The sequence below is a fragment of the Streptopelia decaocto genome, assembly GCF_964273445.1.
Source record: "Streptopelia decaocto genome assembly, chromosome: 14".
Classification (NCBI taxonomy): Eukaryota; Metazoa; Chordata; class Aves; order Columbiformes; family Columbidae; genus Streptopelia; species Streptopelia decaocto.
Window position 1 is genome coordinate 8,329,400 of NC_138669.1, and position 20,558 is coordinate 8,349,957.

Below are 20,558 nucleotides of genomic sequence, written 5' to 3' on the forward strand. Positions count from 1 at the left end.
TTTAACTGCCCTGGCCTTGGGGATGGGGCTGGATCCAGCAGCCTGAGGTCCTGCAGGCTCCCAGGAGGAGAAGTGCTGCAGGCCATCCCACCCCCATCCAGCTGACCTGGTTCAGCCAGGGGAGACAAAGTGCCCAGGATGGTTTTGCAAGACTGAATCTCCCCAGCATGTAACCCCTTTTTTAAATACTGATTAAGACAAAAGCTGATTTAGTTAAGGGATTCATTACCTGCACTGTAACCAAGGGGGAGAGATTTGTTCTTTTATTTTGCATGGCCATCTGAATGACTTGGGAGGACAGCACACAGCAGGAGCAGAGGTACCAGTCTGTGAGTGTGGTTACAATGGATTTTCATGCCCTTTACCCCACACAAGACCCGCTTGGCCCACGCAGGATCAGGATGATGGATTCTCCATCCATCAGGAGCAGCGTGAGCTCTGAGGCATGCTGCTGTCTTCTGCTGTAGAGGAGGAGACAGTGAGACTGGGTTGCTCTCCAGGCACCATGCAGAGCGTAACGGGATCACAAGCAGAATGTGGGGTGATACTGCATCTATCAGAGCTTCCCAAGGTATTTACCACCCACTTTCCCCAGCCAAGGGCTCTGGGGATGGGGGATGCAGAGCAGCATGTTGGCTGGGCTGGGAGGTGGTGACTGTGCACTCAACAGGGCCCTGAGCTATTCCCTGTGCCTCACTGCTTCCCAATTAAAACACCTGAAAAATGTGATAATGCTTCATTACCCACTTCCCAGAGCATTTTGAGGTGTTAATTAAATAATGTTTATAGAAGCTGTGGTTACCCTGAGATGTACAGGCAGATAAGTTGCTACTTTTAATCATCCTCCAAATCCTTGTGCAGGCACACAGACCTGCCTGTGGATCTGGCAAAGCCCACTGTGCTCTGGGGAGCATCCTGGCATGGACAGCAGGTCCAAATGAGTGTCCCTCCTGAGAAGGTTAAATCTTTATGGCTAAACCTCAGCAAAGCAGCATGGAACTGTCTGTCAAAGAAACTGGGGACCAGGAGGACAAAGCCTCCCTCCCAGCTGGGGATGGTGCAAGAACAGACCCTGTAACTGCTCACCCTGCTACAGAAAAGCCAAATTCTGGTTCTTGGCTATATTTAGGCATTGCAGAGGACCAACACCTCCTGTTTTTAGTGATCCTGCAACACCCGAGCAGCAAAAACTCTGTTCTGGGAGGAGGGATGTCCCTGTGCTCAGGGGACACCCACCAGCTGGGGGCTCTCAAGCAGAAATAAGGAAATGGAAGCAAGTCCCTGTTGGTAATTGTTTGGTAATTGTCACCGCGGTTAGAGAAGCAGCAGCTGCTCCCAAAGGGGCTGGGGTGGCAGAGGAAAAACTGAGCTACTGGTTTAGTGATAGCCAGGACTGTGCAACATGCTTTTTAGGGTTGGAGAAAAGAGGTGTGTGCGGGTTGGGACCTGAGGCTGGAACTTCATCTTGGAGGATTCGCTCTTGTTCTCTTCTCCCTACAAAGGGACGTGTCTGTGCACATGTGAGCAGGTGCAGCAGGTCCTGGGGGCTGCTGGGCCTGTTGAGCTTGTTTGGGGGGGCTGTGACCAGTGCTGGTCCCCAGCAACCCCAAAGGACCATTGAGACTGGTAGGATCCCCATCCTCGGTCAGAGGGGACCCTGGGGCTGGGTGTCTGCATTGCAAACTGGCCCCTGAGCTGGCAGAGCAGCACAGAGCGGCTGCCTGGCATCAGGGAAGATTTTCGGGTTGCGCGAGGCGGAGGAAAGCACCTTCTCCTCCTTCCCAGTGAGCCAAAGCTGCTCCTCCTGTCTCACTGGTCGGGGGATAATTTTGCAATCTGCCAGCCCCTATCCAGCACCCGCGCATAAAACCAGCGTGGTGGAGAGCAAGCGCTGGGCTCCATTTTAGAGCAACCTGTGCCACATTAAGTCATACAAATAAATAAAAGCCCAGTAAAAAGAAAAAAATTCCCAATACACTCAAAAAAAGCCTCTTCAATGGTACATCAGAAAAGCACATCAGCCTCACGTTGGCCTGCAAAATACTCCTGGCACTGCAGATTTTCCAAGAGTGATCAGGCAGCTTTTCTGGGTATAAACTCAATTTATAATTCTAAAATTAGACCAGGAACATAGTAGGGTAGCCAAGAAAAGAAAGTTTGGCTGGCAAAAGCAGCCCTGCCCAGCAATCGCCCAGTGAAAGGTATATTACATAAATCCAGCCTGAAGCTGAACAACCCCAGTGCTGCTGATGGGAAAATATCTGGCTGTAAATCCATTAAGCTTCACTGATCTGACAGAGTCAGAACTTCAGAGTCCTGTCTTTTTTTTCTTTTCTTTTTTTTTTTTTTTTTTTTAAGTGGTGTAAGCTGATTTATCTAATGAGCTGCTTTATTCTTCTGAAAGGAAACAGTGCTGAGGGTAGGGATGCACCACAGCTCACTGAGAGTGTGGCCAGCAGTGCTGGGGATGGTGACAAGAGGCTAGGAACCCCTCAGGGACCAGGGAACTGGGGACAGCTGTGCTGTGGGATCCAGCTGTCTGAGTCCACTCTCTCCCAAGGTCCTGGCACAGATGAGGAAATAACCTCCCTCCCATTTTTCCTTTCCCCAGCCATGGTCAGGAGCATCCCTCCCAGAAGAGCGATGCCAGCGGTACCCAGAAGATGCCGGGGGACGCTCCAGCCCCATGTGTGAGAGTCGACCTGTCAGGGACCCCCACACCCGGACTCTGTGTCCCACTCTGAGCTGAGCATCAGGGGATGCAGAGAGCAGGTGAGCCAAGCTGTGGCCATCCTGTGGGCTTGGGCTTTCCAAAGCCACCAGATTTAGGGGCTGGATGAGGAGCTTGCCTCCAGTCCCCAACACTGGAGCTCTGTTTGCGGAGGGCACCTGTCGCTCTGAAATATGGTGGCCAGCGCACCAAGGGGCTGCATGCAGTTCTCCGGGTGTATATTACAGTGACAGCTCTGGAAAGGGCTCAGGGCTGTAAATGAAATCTCTGTCTCAGGGAGTGAGCTCCACACTGAGGAACTCTGTGGTCTGGTCTTCATCAGTAAATCTCCCTCAATAAATCCTCTTGAGCAGGGGGCCACTGCTTCATGCCTTGGCCAGTCCACATGGGGCAGGAAAGGAGCAAAGCCAAAGCCCCAGACATCCTGGGCTGTCTGCAGATTTGATGTGCTGCAGCAAAAGTCTGAATCCTGGGTAGAGATACATGGAGGATGATGCTCATGCAACATCTCTGTAACTGTGTGTGTATGTGTGGACCAGAGACCCAACGTCCTCACCAGGTTTGCTGCAGAGTGGGTGTCCCGTCTGCAGGCAGGGATAGATGCTAGCATCTCAAAAAGCACCAAAAAAGGCAATAGCTTTTCCCCACTGATCAGATCCCCAGCAGGTCACAGATCTCAGCTGACCTGGGCAATCTGAGGAAAAGAAAATCAGCCCTGCTGACATTGCAGCCATGTGTTGAGGACGAAGCTCCTGCCCACACCCCAGACCCAAATCTGGCTCTGCTGGGCTCAACCACAGGCTGGTACAAGCCCCAGATGGGATGTCACCTTCTCAGGATATTGCCTCCCCGGGATGTCCCAGCTGGAGGCCCCTGGCCCGAAATGCTGGCTGCTGCTCAGACTCCAGCCCTTGGGCAGTGATGGGGTGGGTGGGGGCTGATCCAGCACCATGAGCACCATGTGGAGCCCACGCAGCTGCCACTGGCTCTGCTCCCAGTTGCAGTCCCTTCCCAGATTGCAGCGCTGGGCAAAGCAATGGGAATCGGTGGCTGAGCACTTCAAATCCTCCCCAGCTGGCACTGGTGGTTCCAGCCCTGTGATGGCAGCTGTGGGTGTCACACCCCTCTTCAGCACCAGGGAGGTGCTTTGCCCAGGTAGAGCTGGATTTAGGACTCAACAATCCCGGGAAGTGCTTCCCGTTAACATCAGGGGGCTGATTTTTTTTCTGTTTTGGAGTAGAGCTGGGTATTATTTCTCCTAGCTCATTACTCAGCTATGGCTCTTGGAGCAGAGGTTGATTCCCAATCGCATTTCACGGCAGCTGATCTGATCCCAAGCTGCACGAGCCATGCCAAGCTGTGCCGTGCCTCGCGTGGCTTTTCCTTGCTGGCAAAGATCACCCAGCCCTGGAAAAGGGTGGGTTGTGCCCAGGGAAGTGGGAGTAATGAATATTTTCTTTCTAATTGTTTCCGCAGACAGTGAAACCTCTGCTTGTTTGCTCAAAAGGCAATGAAGTTATTTCGCTGATCCAACCATGGCAAAAGCACACAAGCCGAGCTCCCTGCTTCTGCTCGCCGGCGCGTGCCTCATTTCTTTTGAAAATCAGGCGCTTTAGGGGCAAGTTTCTTCTTCCAGCTCTGCGTGCCCACATCTTGCATATGCAGGCGATCTGGCACACCTCTGCATGCAGATAAAGGCACGGGCGGGCTGTCGGCAGGGAGCCGGCTGGGAGCGTGCTGGAGCCCAGCAGAAACCGCCCCGTGCTGCCGGGGGGCTGCAAAACCCAGGTCCCAGCCCAGCCTTTCACCTTCCAATGTCAGAGGGAGGTTTTCCCCCCCCGAACACCTCTGCAGGGTTGAAGGCTGAGTGCCTGAGTGCTTTATCAGTAACAGGATTGCTGGCTGCCACTCGGTAACCCTGTATGACCTTTAGGGGAGGGCAAAATTCTTAAAATTAGGGCAAAAATTTTTAAAAGTAGGGCAACATTCTTACAAAACAACCACTTTACTACCAGACTGTTTGTTTACCTTTCCCATCATACAGAGCTGGGGGTGCCATGGGTTTCTCTCCATGTCTTCATGTTGTTTGGGGGTGTTTTCAACTGAAAAAGGAAAAAGCAAAGTTTTTGAGTTTTTTTTAGAAAGCAGAGCACTTTATCTGTTCTCAGGGATTGTTGAACACTATTACCAGCACTAAGTGATGGCATTCAGCATGATGGAGCGTTAATAACACCATAACGATTCAAGCGCCAAGATGCTGCGGGTTTTCCTATAATCCATCCCCAGCACTGTGGTACCTATACAAGCCCTGCAGTCTCTTCCTCAAGAAGATGCCCCCTTCTCATCCCAGATAAATGTGATTTAAATAGCTCAAAAAGTAGAGGGAAAGCCTGATTTTTATTATTATTATTCTTTTTCAGCTGGGCTTTTGGTGTTCTTCCACTTTTCTGGTGCCCCCAGGCTGGGGCTGAGGCAGGGTGGACAGGTCTGAAAACACATCCTTGGGTGAGCCTGCTGCTTTATGCATGCATGTGGTTTAGCAAATGATTCCACTTTCTAGGACTTTGCAAAACACCACATACACAAGATACTTCCCTTTTATTGGACTTTTTGTTTCTATTTTAGACTGAAACTTGAATAATTTGAAACGAAAGGACATCCTCGCACTCGAAGCAGCCCGACGTGTGGCACAGCCTTGAACATGACCACAGAGAGTTTTGCAGAGTTCCTGAATAAACTCAAAGAAATCCATGAGAAAGAGGTCCAAGGTAAGAAGATACAAGAAGTCTTATTAAAAACGAGGTCCATTCCTTTGTAAGGCCACCTCGATCTGTTTGGTTTCAAATCACCTGAAGGCAGGAGCGGGATGTGGATGGGGGAGTTTTGGGAAATGAGGGCTGAGCGAGCATCACCCACAGGGATGGATGAGGATGCAAGGTCACAGCCCTCAGGGCACCACACCATCCAGTGGCACCTTGCTACAGTTTATCTGTCTTATCCTGGTGGACAATGAGGTTTACTGATAAAATCAGTAATTTTTTAGATGAGGAGGAGGAGCAGAAGGGGGAGGGGAGGCATTCCTGCATCTGATATCCCTGGAGATATCCCACCTGCAGGAATCCCAGTTGCTCCAAGGATTAATCACAGGGGATTGGACTCCTTTCCTGCTGCTCTGGTCTGTGATAAAGGGGAATTGGGAGCTTTGCAGAAGTGACACGCACACCCACTGGGCATCTTTTCTGCGCCACATGGATTGGAGTATATTTGGATACTGAAGGATCAAAGGGAGAGTGGAAAGATGTAATAATCTATAAAACAGAAGCAGTAGGAGTGTGAGATTCTGCTGAAGAAAACCTTAGAGACAGGTTGGATAGTTTATGCCTCTAAAGAATAAATTATTCCTCAGGTCATGTATTATTAAAATAAGAACCATCAGGTTAAGCAAACAAATGCCAAATCCAATTATTTTTCTACTAGAATAATTCCCAATATCAAAATTATGAACAAAACAACAGCACTTTTGGAGGATTCTGGCTTATGAATTCATTCTTCTCTTGTGTAATTTCCAGCTATGTGAGAGTTAGAAGAAACTGTTGAGCAATTTAAACCACATGTTTACATCTACTTTGCATAAAATGGATTTGACAAGATGTAACGTCTGCAGATCCATCAATGAAAGCCGTTCTCGTTGAGCTGTAAATATTCTCCAAGACGCTTTGCAGCACTGAGAGTTATAAAATACTGCCCACCTGGGAAATGCATGTTGTAATGAGAAATAAGTAGAAACAAAACTGAAACAAACTTTTTGGAGGTGGGAGGGAAATGCAGACTCATTAAATAGTGGAAATACAAAATGTGCTCATGTTTTGTACAATTTTTCCAGCTATACTACACTGTGGTGTTACTTAACACAGGCAATGTGTTATTCCTTCTGAGAAATAAGGTTTGTAAATTGATGAGGTTTCAGCAAAGCCAGGTACCTTCCTGATATTCCATGGGTGTATTTTATCTCTGAAGAGCTGGGGAACTGGCAATAAACAAATCCCCACCTCTTTGTTCGTGATCGCAGGTCTGCAGAGCAAGCTGATGGAGCTGACGACGGAGAAGTGCCGGTGAGCGATGCCGAGTGGGACGGGGGTGGACGGAGGTTACACCACTTCATTTTCTGCTCCCCCGGTTTAGAGAGCGTCATTTGCCTTTCTGGCCCTGCCAATTCAGACTGGTGACTTTTGCCCTTCAAGTCCCCAGCGCAGGCAGGGCTTCCATTGATCGCTGCCCACCTCCAGTTTACCTTCCCTTCCCACCAAGTGATGCTCATTCTGAGGGGTGCATGATCTCTTGGGAAGCAATAAACTGGGACAAAGCAAGGTGCTAACTCCAAGGGTGGGTGTCACAGGGCAGCATCTGGATTCTAATACATTTGTTTTCCCTCCTGTCACACAAGCAAAAGCATTTCAGCCATATGAGCAGCACAGGGGGCTCAGAGAGGGCACTGCAGATAAAGGCACAGATTTGAGGGAGAAATTTAACAACCCTCTTTTCTTTGTTCTGTTTCTTCAATTAGCGATGCTCAGAGAATTGAAGAGCTGTTTGCTAAAAATCACCAATTAAGGGAACAACAGAAGGTCCTTAAAGAAAATGTGAAGGTGTTAGAAAACAGGTAAGATTTCTTTTTCAGCAGAGTGCTGTTTGGTGGCAGTGAATGCTGATGATGGTGGGGCTGGATCTGGGGAGCTTGGAAGGGCCAGGGCTGGGTTGCATGGGTGATAACCCCTCTCAGCAATTCTGAGTGATGGGCTGGGTGTCCACACTTCTCTGTGGGGAGGGCAGGAGCTTATTTCCCTGATGGGAACCGTGGGTTTTCCTCCAGGCTGCGAGCGGGTCTCTGTGACAGATGCATGGTCACCCAGGAGCTGGCGAAAAAGAAGCAGAATGAGTATGAGACCTCGCATTTCCAGAGCCTGCAGCACATCTTCATCCTCAGTAAGCACCACTGCTTTGGCTGGCTGGGACTTTCCTCAGTTAATGCCTCTCCCAAACATTTGCACATAAGCCAGTGACTGGGCAACCAGGAGGGGCTTGGGGATGGGGAGAAGGGAGGGAGCCAGTTTGAGTGTGTGGACCTTGAAAAATCAGAGCTGGCCAGGACTGCAGATGGCAGCCCATGCCCTCTCCGAGCAGAGGTAACTGCTCGCACGAAGTGGCAGAGCTGGGGGGGTCACAGCCCTCTGCACCTCCAGAAAAATGAGAGATGCTCATGCGGAGAGCAGCCCTGGGCTGACCAGGTCATGTCAGCTGCTTGGGTAAAAGATGCATTCAGCATCACAGAAGCAACACTGGCAAAGACAGGGAAGTCCCAGCAGCAGCTCAGGATGGTTAAATGGAAATCAGGCAGCACGTGCAATGGATCCTCTCCCAAGCCTTTGGCAGAGCTCCCAGCACCACTCCAGCTCAGGGTGTGTTTCCCTGGGGATCTGGTTGGCCCAGGGAGGCTCATGGGGGTAAAGGAGATAAGGCATTTAGGAGGGATGGAGAAGTGCCAGCAGCCCGTGGTTTATCTCCCCTATTATGCCATCACTCCCCAAGTGCTGCTTTGGAGCAGAAGCACTCTGCAGCAGCCGCCCACCCTGCCTGGGAGCGTGTCTGCTCTCGCTTGCTGCAGCCTGGCTGCTGGGTACTCACAGCTCCCTCTGCTCTTCATCCCATCACCCCTGAGGCCCCCAGCTCTCCCCTGAACACAGCACCCTCTCATGGGATGCGGCCATGGTACCCACTGTAAGGATGCCAGCTGTGCCCGTCCCACCGTGCCACAGCCACCTTCCCATCTGGGTCACACTCTCCTCACCAAGCAGACCCCTAGTCCTGAGCAAACCCGAGTTGGAAAGTTGCTCCTTTTTATCCCTTAGCGCCCAGCGTGTTTTCAGAGAAGGAAGGAAGGTCAGTATCCCTCCAAAGCCCAGTGCCATTCCCTCCTCCTCCGCCCACCCCAGTGAGATGTGAGGGGCATCAGCTCTCTCCTTGCAGAGCCTGAATCCACAGCACAACTTGTGTCTCTGCAGCTAACGAGACGAACCGCCTGAGGGAAGAGAACAAAACTCTCAAGGAAGAACTGAAGAGGCTCCGGAGTCTTGAGTAAGCACTCACCTGGGTTTTATTCATTATGAGGAGTGCTGGTAAGGACAGAAGCATCCCTGCAGCTGAGCAGAGTTGTGTCCAGGCTGTGCCATTATCAGGGATATTTTAGCATCTAATTCCCACAGATTCCTGTAGATGCTAGACACCAAAACACCTGTAATGGTCTCTAAGTCCTTGTTGACCTTTGCTTATTCTCTGTTCACTTGCAGGCAATAATTCAGTTTTTGGGGAACAAGGGTATTCAACATCCTTCCGTGGGGGGCTGCTCACCTCAGCCATGGACATGACCAGGGGCTTCTATGTCTTTTCCATTGCACCAGCTCCCTCCTGCAGCAGCCAGGGAGGGTCTGCAGGGAGCAGGTTGTGTTTTGGGGGAAGGAGAGAGCGGGGACTGTGCCAGAGTTAGGAGGGAGGAGAGATCTGTACCAACAGGTTCATATTCCAGCAGCGTGTTGTGCTGAAAGCTAAGGAACATGCCAGGCTGGCCAATATATACAAATCAGCTCATTCCTCAAGGGTTTAAAGTCCAGAGGAATTAGCACCAAGAGATTAGTTTAGAAATGTGTTTTCTTTGGAGCACAGAGCATCATCCTCTTAAAGAAAAACTCCTGCTTTTGCTCCCTGGTGCTCCCCAACGCCCAAGGAGTTCTGGAGCTCTAGATCGGGCTGTGTTTGCTGAGCACTGAGAGTTTCTGCTCTGCTCTTCTGGATAGGAAGATTTCCAGCCAAACACCCACGTCTCAGCATCAGGGTCCAGCCAGGACTTTGTCCGTGCCCTAAGCGTGGGGCTTTGAGACTCAGTGACTCCCTCATAGTGACCAAAAGCATCAGCCCCACTAGCTCAGTAAGGTACAGGGTGACCGTCCCCATTTCCCTGTGCTGAATCCACCCCTACACAGGCTGAAAGCTCAGTCAGGGATGTACAGGTTCTCACAGAGCTTTTGCAATAGCTGCAGCTGGGTTTTGGCTTGCCCAACGTGGTGGCTTCCTGTGACGTTACCCACAGCCAGGTGGGGAAATGAGAGCCTGAGCTGTCGCACTGGCTCTGCCCCATGCTCCAGACTGCAGCTGAGCCAGCAATAAGCTGCTACGCAAGGAGGTGAGTCTGAGGATACGGTATATCCACATACATATATATATAAATGCGTATATTTATATATTGGGCTCTGTAACTCAGAACTCCCAGTGTGGTGGCTCTCAAAGCAGTGATTTCCTACTCCTGCCCCTTCTCTTTCACTCATGTTCTTCTCCTTTCAATAGGGATGGGACGAAACACCCAGGAGTCACCTCCAGAGAAAGCAGCTCCACCTCCAACTCCCCCTTGGCGTTACTGTCCCCCACAAGCAGGAATGCTGGCACAGAGAAAGCAGCTCACAGGGGAGCAGAAGAAGCCCATCATGATGTGCCGAGCCCCGAGCTGGGAGAAGGTGGGTGCTGCTGCCTCCCACCACCCTCAAGGGACCTGGGGATGGGAAGAGTGACATGAGCCACAGGGCAAAGCTGCTCTGGGAAAGAGTCTGGAGAGCAAAGACCAAGCTGTTGGCAGCTCAGATGGACATTGCCATGGCCAGAATAGCTGTTAGGGGGGAAACTGTATGTCAAGGGACAAACACATTGCTCTGTGTTAGAGCAAAAGGGTGCTTGAGTGCCCTCACTGTAAGACGAGTGCTCTGCAGGTGTGGACCTGCTACCCATTTCATGTAGAGACCATGTCGTTGCCTTGCTGCTGCCCACACATGAAATGGAGGGAACGTTATTTCAGGTGCTGGCTCGAGCCAGACAGAAATTTTGGCTGGAAATCCTCAAGAGGAGGTGGTTGGTGCCAGCCAGCAGCATCCTCAGGAGGCTGTGAGACTCTAGCACGCTGCAGGGCAGCCCACAACAGCTCTGCGGAACCGTCACAGTGGCTGGTTGTGTCTTTTTTTGCAGAAAAGCCTGCGGGACAGAGAAGGTCTCCAAGCAGTAGGACTTCCCCAAGCACTGTCCTCCAAGAAGTCAGCCTTGCAGAAATGGTGAGTTGCTGGAGGCAGCCTGGTGTCCTCAGGCCTTCTCCCCAACACTGTGGTCATCTGATCTGGATCAAGGCAGGTAGACTAGGATAGAGAATGAGTAGGAGGCACTTAGGGGGTAAAACAATTAGCCAGACTTGGGCTGTTTGCAGTTGCCAGAACCAAGGAGGGCATCTACTAAATGCCAGATGCATCCTCTCCGTAGAAATTGCCACTCACTGCAAGCGAAGTATTTGCAGTTCAGCAAAGGCTCCTGTCCCCACTGTAGGCATATACATCTCTGTTTGCTCCCTTGTTTATCCTCCATGACAACACATCTAGCATCCTTATATCCTCTGCCCACCACGCTGGTTCCTCTCTTGGGTATCTCGCTGGAGAAAGCTCTGAGGAATGAAGGACCCAGGGAGATTGGGCTGAGCCACCTCTTAGTGTAGCTTATTCTGAGTTACAGAGTCAGCTCTCCATTATCTGGGCAGACAAGAAGCTGGAGCACTATGAATGGAAAAAGCCTGGAGAACATGTAAACCGTGGGAGCTGTGGCTACTGAGAACAAATACACCACAGCAGCCCTGCCCAAGACCATTGCAGATGTCTCTTCATCTGCAGTATAATGAATATTGGTATTTTCAGAGGGCCTGGAATTCAGTGGTTGCTGTTTAGTGCATTGATGCAAGCCTGCTATGCCTTTAAATCAGAAAGACTATGTGTCAGCTCAGGGATGCTGAGTGATATTGGGCAGTGGGAAATAAGACTGCAGGACCTGGAGCCCTGTTCCCCATCGTGGGAACTCGAGCCCACACACTCACCCACAAAGACGCTTCTGTTTTGGCACAGGATTCACTTACCTGAACTCCAGAGAAAACTTGAAAGAGCAGGTGAAAAGGGGTTTTGGTAAGGCTGCAGGCAGGCTGTGAGGATAATTAATAGGGATTGCAGGAAGGGCTGGTGACATCTCCAGGTGGGCAGGGAAAAATCAAGTCAGAACATGTGGTGAGCCTTTGATGACAGCAGATGGAGATGATAATGTCCTGGCCTCACAGCTGGGTACTCCACTGGAAATAGACCCATCAAACCAGTGCGTGCCCAGAAGATCGCATAAATAAAGTCTAGTGGCCTGACTAGGGGTCGGGGAATTTTCAGGATCTTATCTTGGTTAAGCCACTGAATCATGGCTTGACTTGAGAAGAGGCGCAAGACATCCTGAACTACAAATCAGTGCAATCAGAAAATAAAGACTACTGCAAATCCTGCTAGAAAACATGAAGGCGGAAATTTCCTGGGAAAACCAATACAAATACAGTTGAGCTGTTGGCCAGAATTATGTCAGAGCACTTGACACTGGTGAAGAGCTGCGTCTCTGCTCGGCGAGGCTCCCTCCAGCCCAGGGTGCGCAGCAGAACAGTTCACATGGCCTTTCTCCCCCGTGCTCCAGGCATCCCAGAGGATCGCCAACCAGCTGCACGGAACCATCGCCCTGGTGAGACCTGGCTCCAGACCCTGCCCCCTGGAGAAAAGTCCTTCAGGGGCAGCAGTGTCCCCTCCCGTGAGGAAGCCGCCTCTCCCGCCCGAGCGTGAGCACAGCCCCAGCCTCGAGAGGTGAGTCCCTGCCCCGGGGCTGGTGGTGTGGGGTTGACCTATGGCCCGTTGCAGGTGTCCCACCAGGCAGATGGCAATGCGGTGGTCAGTATTTTCCGTATCTGCCCAGCTTCTTCTCCAGACTTCTCCCACAGCCTTGTGGGGGCAGGGGGGATCTCCCAGTTTACACCAGCAAAAAATGACTGGAATTCAGTCTGACGAAATCAGCCTCTTGTTGCTCCGGTTTTGTCAGACAGACCCGTAAAGCGAATGGGGTGCCCCCACCTCGGGGAGGAGAAGGACTTGCCCCCCCAGGAGGCAGCAATCCCAGCTCCTTCTTATCTATTCTAATGGGCTTTTCTGCAGGGCTCAGCATGTCCCCAGGCTTATCCTGCCCAAGGAGTGCAGAGGGATGAACAAAGCTAGTGAGTTCACCTGTAGAGCCAGCCAGTTTCTCAGAGCTGGGAGCAGATCTGCTGAGAGTTCCTGGGGAAAGCTCACACACATGGAAGCTGCCAAATAACCAGCGACAGCAGGAGCTGGGTTTGCAGGACAGGTTCTTACACCATATCAACCTTCTTACCATGGCCGTACAAATCTTCTATTGAGTGAGATTAGGGAAGGGTGGGCTGTTCCTCTGTCCTGGAGGTGTTCAGGCCCACCAAGGGACTAGGAAAGCCCAAAGTGGGGGTAGTTAAGATGCTTCCAGGTGTAAGGCAAGGTTTGACAAGTGACTCCTCAACAGCAGCACTGCCGTGAGCCATCACCGCGTCCCCCACTCGCTCAACCCCCTGCCTGGAGCTGCTGTGACCCAGGGACAGGAGAGCACTGCTGGATGGTGACATGGAGACCTGCTGTGGCTGCCTGACCCCCACGGCCACCAGAACCCTTCTCCCCAGCACAGCACCCAAAGGCAGGTGTGATGCACAGGCCAAGGGCTGCCACAGGGCACAGAAAGAGCAGGAGAAACCACACATTACCTGCTGGAGCTGAGAAATCACATTAAAAATCTCTAATTAACCTGATTATTTTTTTCCTCCTTCTTTTAGTTATTTAACAGCAAGCAAGCCAGACTCCCCCAAGGTTGCTCCATCATATGAAAGCCTAAAAATGACTGCACGGAGAGAGCAGCTCTGTCTCCTGCACAAGCACCTTTCCCTGCACCAGCTGGGGCTGGTGAGCAGCTGCACCTCAGCCGACCGGGATGGCAGCAGCTTCTCCAGCCATTTGCTCAGGTCCAAAGATGCCGATGGGAGGATGAGGTCGCATGACGGCTGGGAAGACCACGCAGCCTTGCTGAAGCTTCCTGCCACCATGGTGTACGTGAGGGATCAGCACCTGGAGGAGAAGCTGCAGCTCCTCAAGCACAGGGAGCGGCTCCAGCATTTCCTCATGCAGCAGTGCCAGCCCGATCAGCGGGCTGATGGAGACCCAAAGCCCGTCCAAGAGGAGCGGCCACTCTCCCCATGGCTGAGCATCACACCGGCATGCAAGGAGGAAAGGTCCTTCCTGGAGGATGCCATGGATGGGAAAGCAGAGAAGGATCTTTTGCTGAGCCGAGACAGCATCAAGCTCCAAGGAAAGGTGGAGGCAACAAGAGACGATGGTGCAGACGCACCGCTGGATCTGTCAGACTCCGGCCGTGGCAGGGAAACGGGCTGGCAAAACCGGCGGGAGCCCCAGGGGGCTGGTAGCCCATGGCTGAGCCCCAGGGAGAGCCCTGCCTTGCCAGCAGACCGTGGCCCCTGCGGGAGACACAGGGCAGAGAAGGACAACTTGTGTTTACCCTGCCACTGGCCCAATGCCACCCGGGCACTGCCTGATGCTGTCAAGGAGGAGGAAGAAGAGGAGGAGGAGGAGGAGGCAGCAGCTGTGGTGAGTACAGTTCCTATTGACATCAACTGTGGTCCTTTCCCGGGGATTCCAGCCCTGGTGCTGGTGCTGTTTTGACCACTGTGAATATCCCTGTGGGAAAGATGGCTTTGCTGCATGTGAAGCCAATAGGAATGTATTGCACATGGTAAAGCCATGGCTGTCCAGCCCTGGTTGTTGTTCCCTACCCACCTTCCCCTCTGGTGCCCATCCATGAGTTTCCATCCAGGTCCAAGGACCAGTATGCAGCAGCACCTGCACCCGTCCCTGCCAGTCAGTGCAGGAGGGTGCTGGGCTCCCCTGTAACATAGAAATGCCTCTGCGATGCTCATCCACACGGGTGTCACAGTCATGATGCAGGGGCTGGGAACTGCCCTTTTGTCCTGCCTGGCAAAGGCAGGGTTTCGATAGCTGAGATAATATCTGGTGTTGATGGGACTGCTGCCCTCCCTCTGTCTTACAGCTCACTTTCTCACGGGCACATCCAACAAACAAGTCCATGCTGAGCAAACCAGAGGCTCTTCCAGAGACCGGGGTGAGACTGACTGTCAGCGCACAGAAAGCAGAACCAGGTAAAAAGCTTCAAGCAAATGTGACGCTGGAGACAGCAAGAGCAAAAGGTGCATTTTGGTGAAGGTACCTCACAACTGGGAGCTCTCTGTGCTGAGCTCTGCACCACCTGCAATCCCTGCTGACTGAAGCAATAGTCACCCCACATGGGACACCCTTCCAGGGATGCAGGTGCTCCCAGCTCTTTTGGAACATTGAGGAAACTCTTGAGTTTGACACTTTTGTCCTTGAGGGCTCAGTTTTCAAACCTAGGGATGCTCAAAACTTAGGCTCAGTACCTGTAGGGAGAAAACCCTGGCTGTTCTGGAGTAAAGCTCAACATCTCTGCCCCGCACAGAGCAGGAGCCACCCATGGGGTGCCCTTGCACACCTTACAGAGCACCCTGCACCCAGCTTCTGGGTGGCATGGAGTTTTCCAGCAGCTAAAGAGATTGGTTTAGCATTGACCTATTGGCAAAACCCTGAAAAAAACATCCCTGTCTGTGTCCCCTTGCTCCAAAGAATGCCCTGTGCTGGCACAGCACAGAGTGTTGAGCATGAAGGGAGGAATGCTGGTACCTGCAGCAGGTTGGAGAGGTTCCTCTCCTCCCTTTCCCTGCTCCATCCCATGTAGAAGCCCTTTCCTTTCCCCAAACTAGCAGTGTCTGCAATCTGGGGACACAGGGTGCTTTCTCCTTGTCCGATTGCAGTGGGATGTGGGCAGCAGGTTTGCCGGGTGGGTGAGAGGCAGCAGCCATGGGGAGCAGAGCAGGACGCACGTCTGCTGAGAGCTGCTCAGAACCAGCCTTACCAGCTCGGCCAGAAAGTTGAGCTCACCTGGATTAGTCGGTCTGGGCGTGTCGGAGCAGTTTGGGAACACTCTCCAGAGCAGGATTTTGCACGGTAGGAAAAAAAAAAAGAGTCCTCCATGATTTACATGCTAAGGAGATATCATCATAGCAGAAGAATTTCAGCTGATTACATTCTGGGTGTGGGAATACAGGACTTTCTTCAGTTCTCACCTGAAGCTTGACAGAAAACCGAGGAAACAATACACAAATACTTCTGCACTTTCTAGTGAACCTTAACCCATGGAAGGATAAAGTGAGGATGGGATCAGAATACAGGGGCTCTGGGAGTGCCTGAAAGCAGCAGCATCTGCTCTCCCAGCTGGGCAGGAGCAGCTCTGCCGACAGTCCCATCCTGCATAGACGTGGGTGTCAGGAGCAAGAAATGTGGAGGTCCTAGAATATTCCCGCCCCTCGGAGGAGGGCACAGCTCCATCCCCAGCCCTTTCTGCCCTCCACAGCCAGCACGGGTTGCTGCTGTGTGTGCAGACAGGGTGATGGCACCGCCAGCAAGGCTCGGCCACTGACCAGGGCAGCTTGGCTCTGTGCAAAGGTTGGGTGCGTGTCTGGTGCATGCAGGTGCATGTCTGGGGTTGTGTAGCCCCAGGGCCTGCATGCAGAAAAATCCTTTTGCTGTGCAGGGAAGCAGCTTCCCCACCTTTCCTTCCTCTGCTCATTGGCACATGTGCCCTGCCAAGAGCCATCGACCAGCATGGGCAGCAAACTTGAGGGTTGTCCATTTTGGCCTCTTTACCCAGACATGCTCCTCCTCATCTGGTTCTCAAATGAGATGGCACAGTTGGGGGTTTTAAATACACCTCAGGTTCCCAATCTGCATGTGGCCATGGATTTCAGGGCAGCGCTTGCAACCTTGGGGTGGTAAAGTCCTACAGATACTGATTCACTGGGAGCTGGTTCCCCAACAGAGCCCTGTTGGACCTCCCATAAAATTTCATCTCAAGCCATGTAGCTCAAAGTGCCTTTGCTTTGCAACGCAGTTTATTACTGAATCTGTTTTCTGCCCTGATGGCTCCCAGAGGCTGTACCACCAGCTCTGCATCTGCTTGTGAGCTTGTCGGGTTCCCTGACAGCCAAAAGAAAACCCTTCTTTTTGTGTTTCCTTAGATGATGATGATGCTGAGTCTGGGAAGCAGGAATCTGATGAGCCAGACACAACGGACAGCGAGGTGCGTTTGCTCTCCCCAGCCCATTAGCTTGAGCCATCAGGTCCAAGAGGTGTAAGACAGGTTGTCCTGACCCAAGCTCACTCTGGGAGGTGACAGCCCTTCCTACACAAGGTGCCAAACCCCATTTCCTCACTGTTACCCAACTTGCTGCTGAAGGATAAAGGTTTCTGAATATTTGTCACCACTCTGTAGCAATGGTCACAAAGGTCCCCAGCCATGCCACCAGGTCATCAGCTCCCAGGGAAAGCGGGTTAATTTGTAGATGAACTGCTCTTCTTGTTGATGTAGGTGGCTGCCCCGTATGAAGATGACATCCTACAAGAAGCCCAGGCTGATGGGAAATATTTTTGCACCAAAGACAAAGCTCATGCACTGCAGAAGAAGAGAAAAAGAGGACAGGATCCCTGGACAAAAGGTAGGGAAGAGGAGTTCATTATGCTCAGGGCTACAACTTCTGCTGCTTCCCAAGGGGCTCCTGTGAGAAACGCCCGAGGGCACCGGCCACCTTCCTGTCACAGAGAGGAGGGTGCTCTTCTGCTGAGTGCATAGAATCATTTTGGTTGGAAAAGACCCTCATTATTATCGAGTCCAACCATTAACATAACACTGTCACTAAACCACATCCCTAAGAACCTCATCTATACGTCTGTTCAATCCCTCCAGGGATAGTGACTCCACCACTGCCCTGGGCAGTCTGTTTCAATGTCCAACAGCCCCTTCCAGGAAGAAATTTTTCACAATATCTAATCTAAACCTCCCTGGCACAACTTGAGGCCATTTCCTCTGGTCCTATTGCTTGTTACTTGGGAGAAGAGACCAACACCCTCCATGCTACAACCTCCTTTCAGGTAGTTGTAGAGAGCAAGAAGGTCTCCCCTCAGCCTTCTGTTCTTCAGGCTGAACAACATTTCACACTGCAAAAAAATGCTTGCCCAAGGTGATACAGTGGAATCTTTCATTTCGCTGAGATAAGTGGTTAACTCCTGCGGTCACCTTGCTGTTTGCAGGAGCTAAGAAGTCAATGAGAGGAAGAAAGAAAGTCAAAGTGGAGCAGTGCTCACTGGGGATCACAAAGGAACCAGAGAATTGCTCTGCTTCCCACAACGACACCTCTGAGGAGAGCTAGCAGCGGGGCGGGATGAGCAGCGGCACCGACGCTGCCGACCAAAGGAGAGGGCTTGGAGACCTCAGCATCCCACCCAGGCTGGGAGAGTGGCTCCTCCTGCTGAGCCGGGCCAGGCGCTGGGCATTTCGTAAGGACTCATCAAGGAGTAAAACACCCTGAAAATCCTCAGTCGGTGCCCTGGGAGGGGCTGGGCAAGGTGTAGGTGGTACCTGGAGCTGGCAGGTCACTGCTGATGGAGCAGTGCCGTGACCTTCAGACTGGTGCTAGGAACAGGAGACACCTTTACAGCACTCACCCTGCATCAGCACCATGTTTCTCCCTAGGATTTCATGCAAGGAGAGTGGACTATCTAGACCCCACCCTCCATGGACATAATCCAGGTGGCTGGTTGAAGGGTGGTGACCAAGCTGGACACAGCAGGGCCCCACGCACAAACCTGCATTGATTAAATCCCTACCCAGGGCTCATACACATGTGGATCTTATTTGGCCTGGAGAGAAAACTCATGGTTTTCTAGTTAAGTGAAGAGCAAGGACATGGGCAGGGAGGTGGAACATGGCCCTCGAGATGGCAGGGAGAAGAGCATGGGATGGCAGGGCGTGGTGGTCCCAAGGTGTCCTGCTGGAAGAGGCGGGTGTGGGAGCCCCAGCCCCTCAGACTGCAGGGAGGCAGCCTGGGATTGGGAGAACTGGGGGAGGGAGGGAACTTTTATGCGACTATAAAATAATCTCCTCCCTGTGACAATCCCTTGATAAGCAAACTGTGCAGACGTCATGCCAAAAATAATGAACTCTTCAATTTCTGGGTTTTTTAAGGAGATTTTTTTTTCCTCCACTTGCACAAGACCACCACAGGTTTGACCGTTGTTTATGGGACTTCTATTTTCTTTTCTATTTTTTCTTGCCGTTTTCAGCTGGTGCCCCATATCTCTGTGCAGGACGTGTGTGAGGGGCTGGCAGGGACACATATTTCATAGTTAGGGCAATCCCATAACTGTAAAAACAAGTAATGGTTTTGTCAGCTCTGTGTAAAGGGCTCCTCTGAGCAAGTGGCTGAAGTAAAATAAACTTTATACACTGCATTTGATCCAGCCCTGGAAACACTGCTTCAACCTAGTCCCTGGCTTGCTCTTACCCCTCCACACCACGTCGCAGAATCGCAGGTAATTGCTGAAGTCATTAATTCTCATAATTATGCTTGTCAGTCTCTTGTTCAAGTCATTCTTGACAGATAAACACACCTATTGATTTGGTGATATGCAGCCAGCCTCAGACTGGAACTCCTCTGCTCTAAGGAAGAAATCTGAGACCTGCAAGGAGCCCAGGAGGTTTTTGATGTGCAGGTTCAGTTCTGCTGGAGCTGCGGTGTTTGCAGGAACACTCTGGGTGGGCTCATCCCCTGGGCTGATCCTGCTGTCCCTGAGAGCAGGAACGTGACTTCACTGGTGTCTGGCTGATGATCTCAAGGGGCATCTGTGGCCCAGACCCAGCAATCTGTGCTTTTTGCAGAGATAAACCACTTTTGTTGCCGCACTTCTGTTCAGCACAAGAACTATTTTACACAATGGTCTCCAAAAGAGCCACTCAAATTACCCTTAGAGTCACAACCCAGCCAAAGAGAAGTTGTCCTGTGAGCAGACCAGTCCTGCTGGCAGACTGGCAGCTAACGTTTGTTTTGTTCAGAGAAATTATAGCTCTGATGTCATTGGTGACATGATGCAGGTAGGACGCCTGGGCCGGTGAACTGGTTTCCCAGAGAACCAGGCTCAGAGCACACTTGGGTTTGCCCAGGCCAGGGGCTGGATTTGAAATCCCAAACAAATCTGAAAGAGCAAGTGCCTCAGCATTTGTTTGCTTTTAGACCATCCAAAAGAGCAACAACTGGCTCCCTTATCGCCCATCATGCAAAGCAATTCCGGTAACAGACCATCACAACTCTTTTGCTCGTTGATCGTTAAATTACTGTGCTTACTGGATCACTCCCACAACACAGACGCCCCTGCTCCTCCCTGCACATCAGCCCCCCCCTAAACATTTTCAGCTACTCTCTGGACTTTATTTGAAAAATTGCATAAGAAATAAGTTTGTGCAAGTCTAGCTGTGAGTACACACCTCCAACTCAAAAAAAAAAAAATGCCACCACACGAAGGTTCCTCTGTTACGTGTGTAACAGAGATGGTGCTGAGCAGCAAAGTGGGAAGTGCAACAAGCTCAAAGCAAAAGGGAACTGTGCCGTGGACGCAGCTGCCTGCCATGCAGGAACCAAAAGCCACAAAAATAGAGAAATTCACATCAGATTCTTCCCGCTTACAGTTTTCTGTGGTGGTATCGCCTCTATGGCAATTGATATTTCGAAGCTGGCTTAATTTATGCCCTTTCATGAGACTGAGCACCGCTTTCTCTGCAGTGAATTCCTTTAAAGCGAGATCTGAGCAGTAAGCAATGCCCATTTATAGTGCTGGCTTTGGAAATGCAGCTTCATTCCTCAGTTCACCGTAGGAAAACTCATTCCAGGCATTACTGAAGT

General features: G+C 51.4%; 1 protein-coding gene across 1 annotated transcript; it reads left to right on the plus strand.

Annotated features, from left to right (window-relative positions):
- Nucleotides 1–5,432: 5,432 nt before the first annotated feature.
- RBBP8NL (RBBP8 N-terminal like) lies at nucleotides 5,433–18,695 on the plus strand (the record flags this gene model as incomplete). Its single annotated transcript, XM_082065383.1, has 13 exons — nucleotides 5,433–5,499; nucleotides 6,801–6,843; nucleotides 7,296–7,391; nucleotides 7,602–7,714; nucleotides 8,791–8,863; nucleotides 10,127–10,293; nucleotides 10,796–10,878; nucleotides 12,308–12,471; nucleotides 13,500–14,325; nucleotides 14,786–14,894; nucleotides 16,845–16,906; nucleotides 17,195–17,321; nucleotides 17,914–18,695. The coding sequence occupies 13 exons, from the start codon at nucleotides 5,433–5,435 to the stop codon at nucleotides 18,030–18,032; spliced, it is 2,049 nt and encodes a 682-aa protein (XP_081921509.1). The 3' UTR covers nucleotides 18,033–18,695.
- Nucleotides 18,696–20,558: the final 1,863 nt, after the last annotated feature.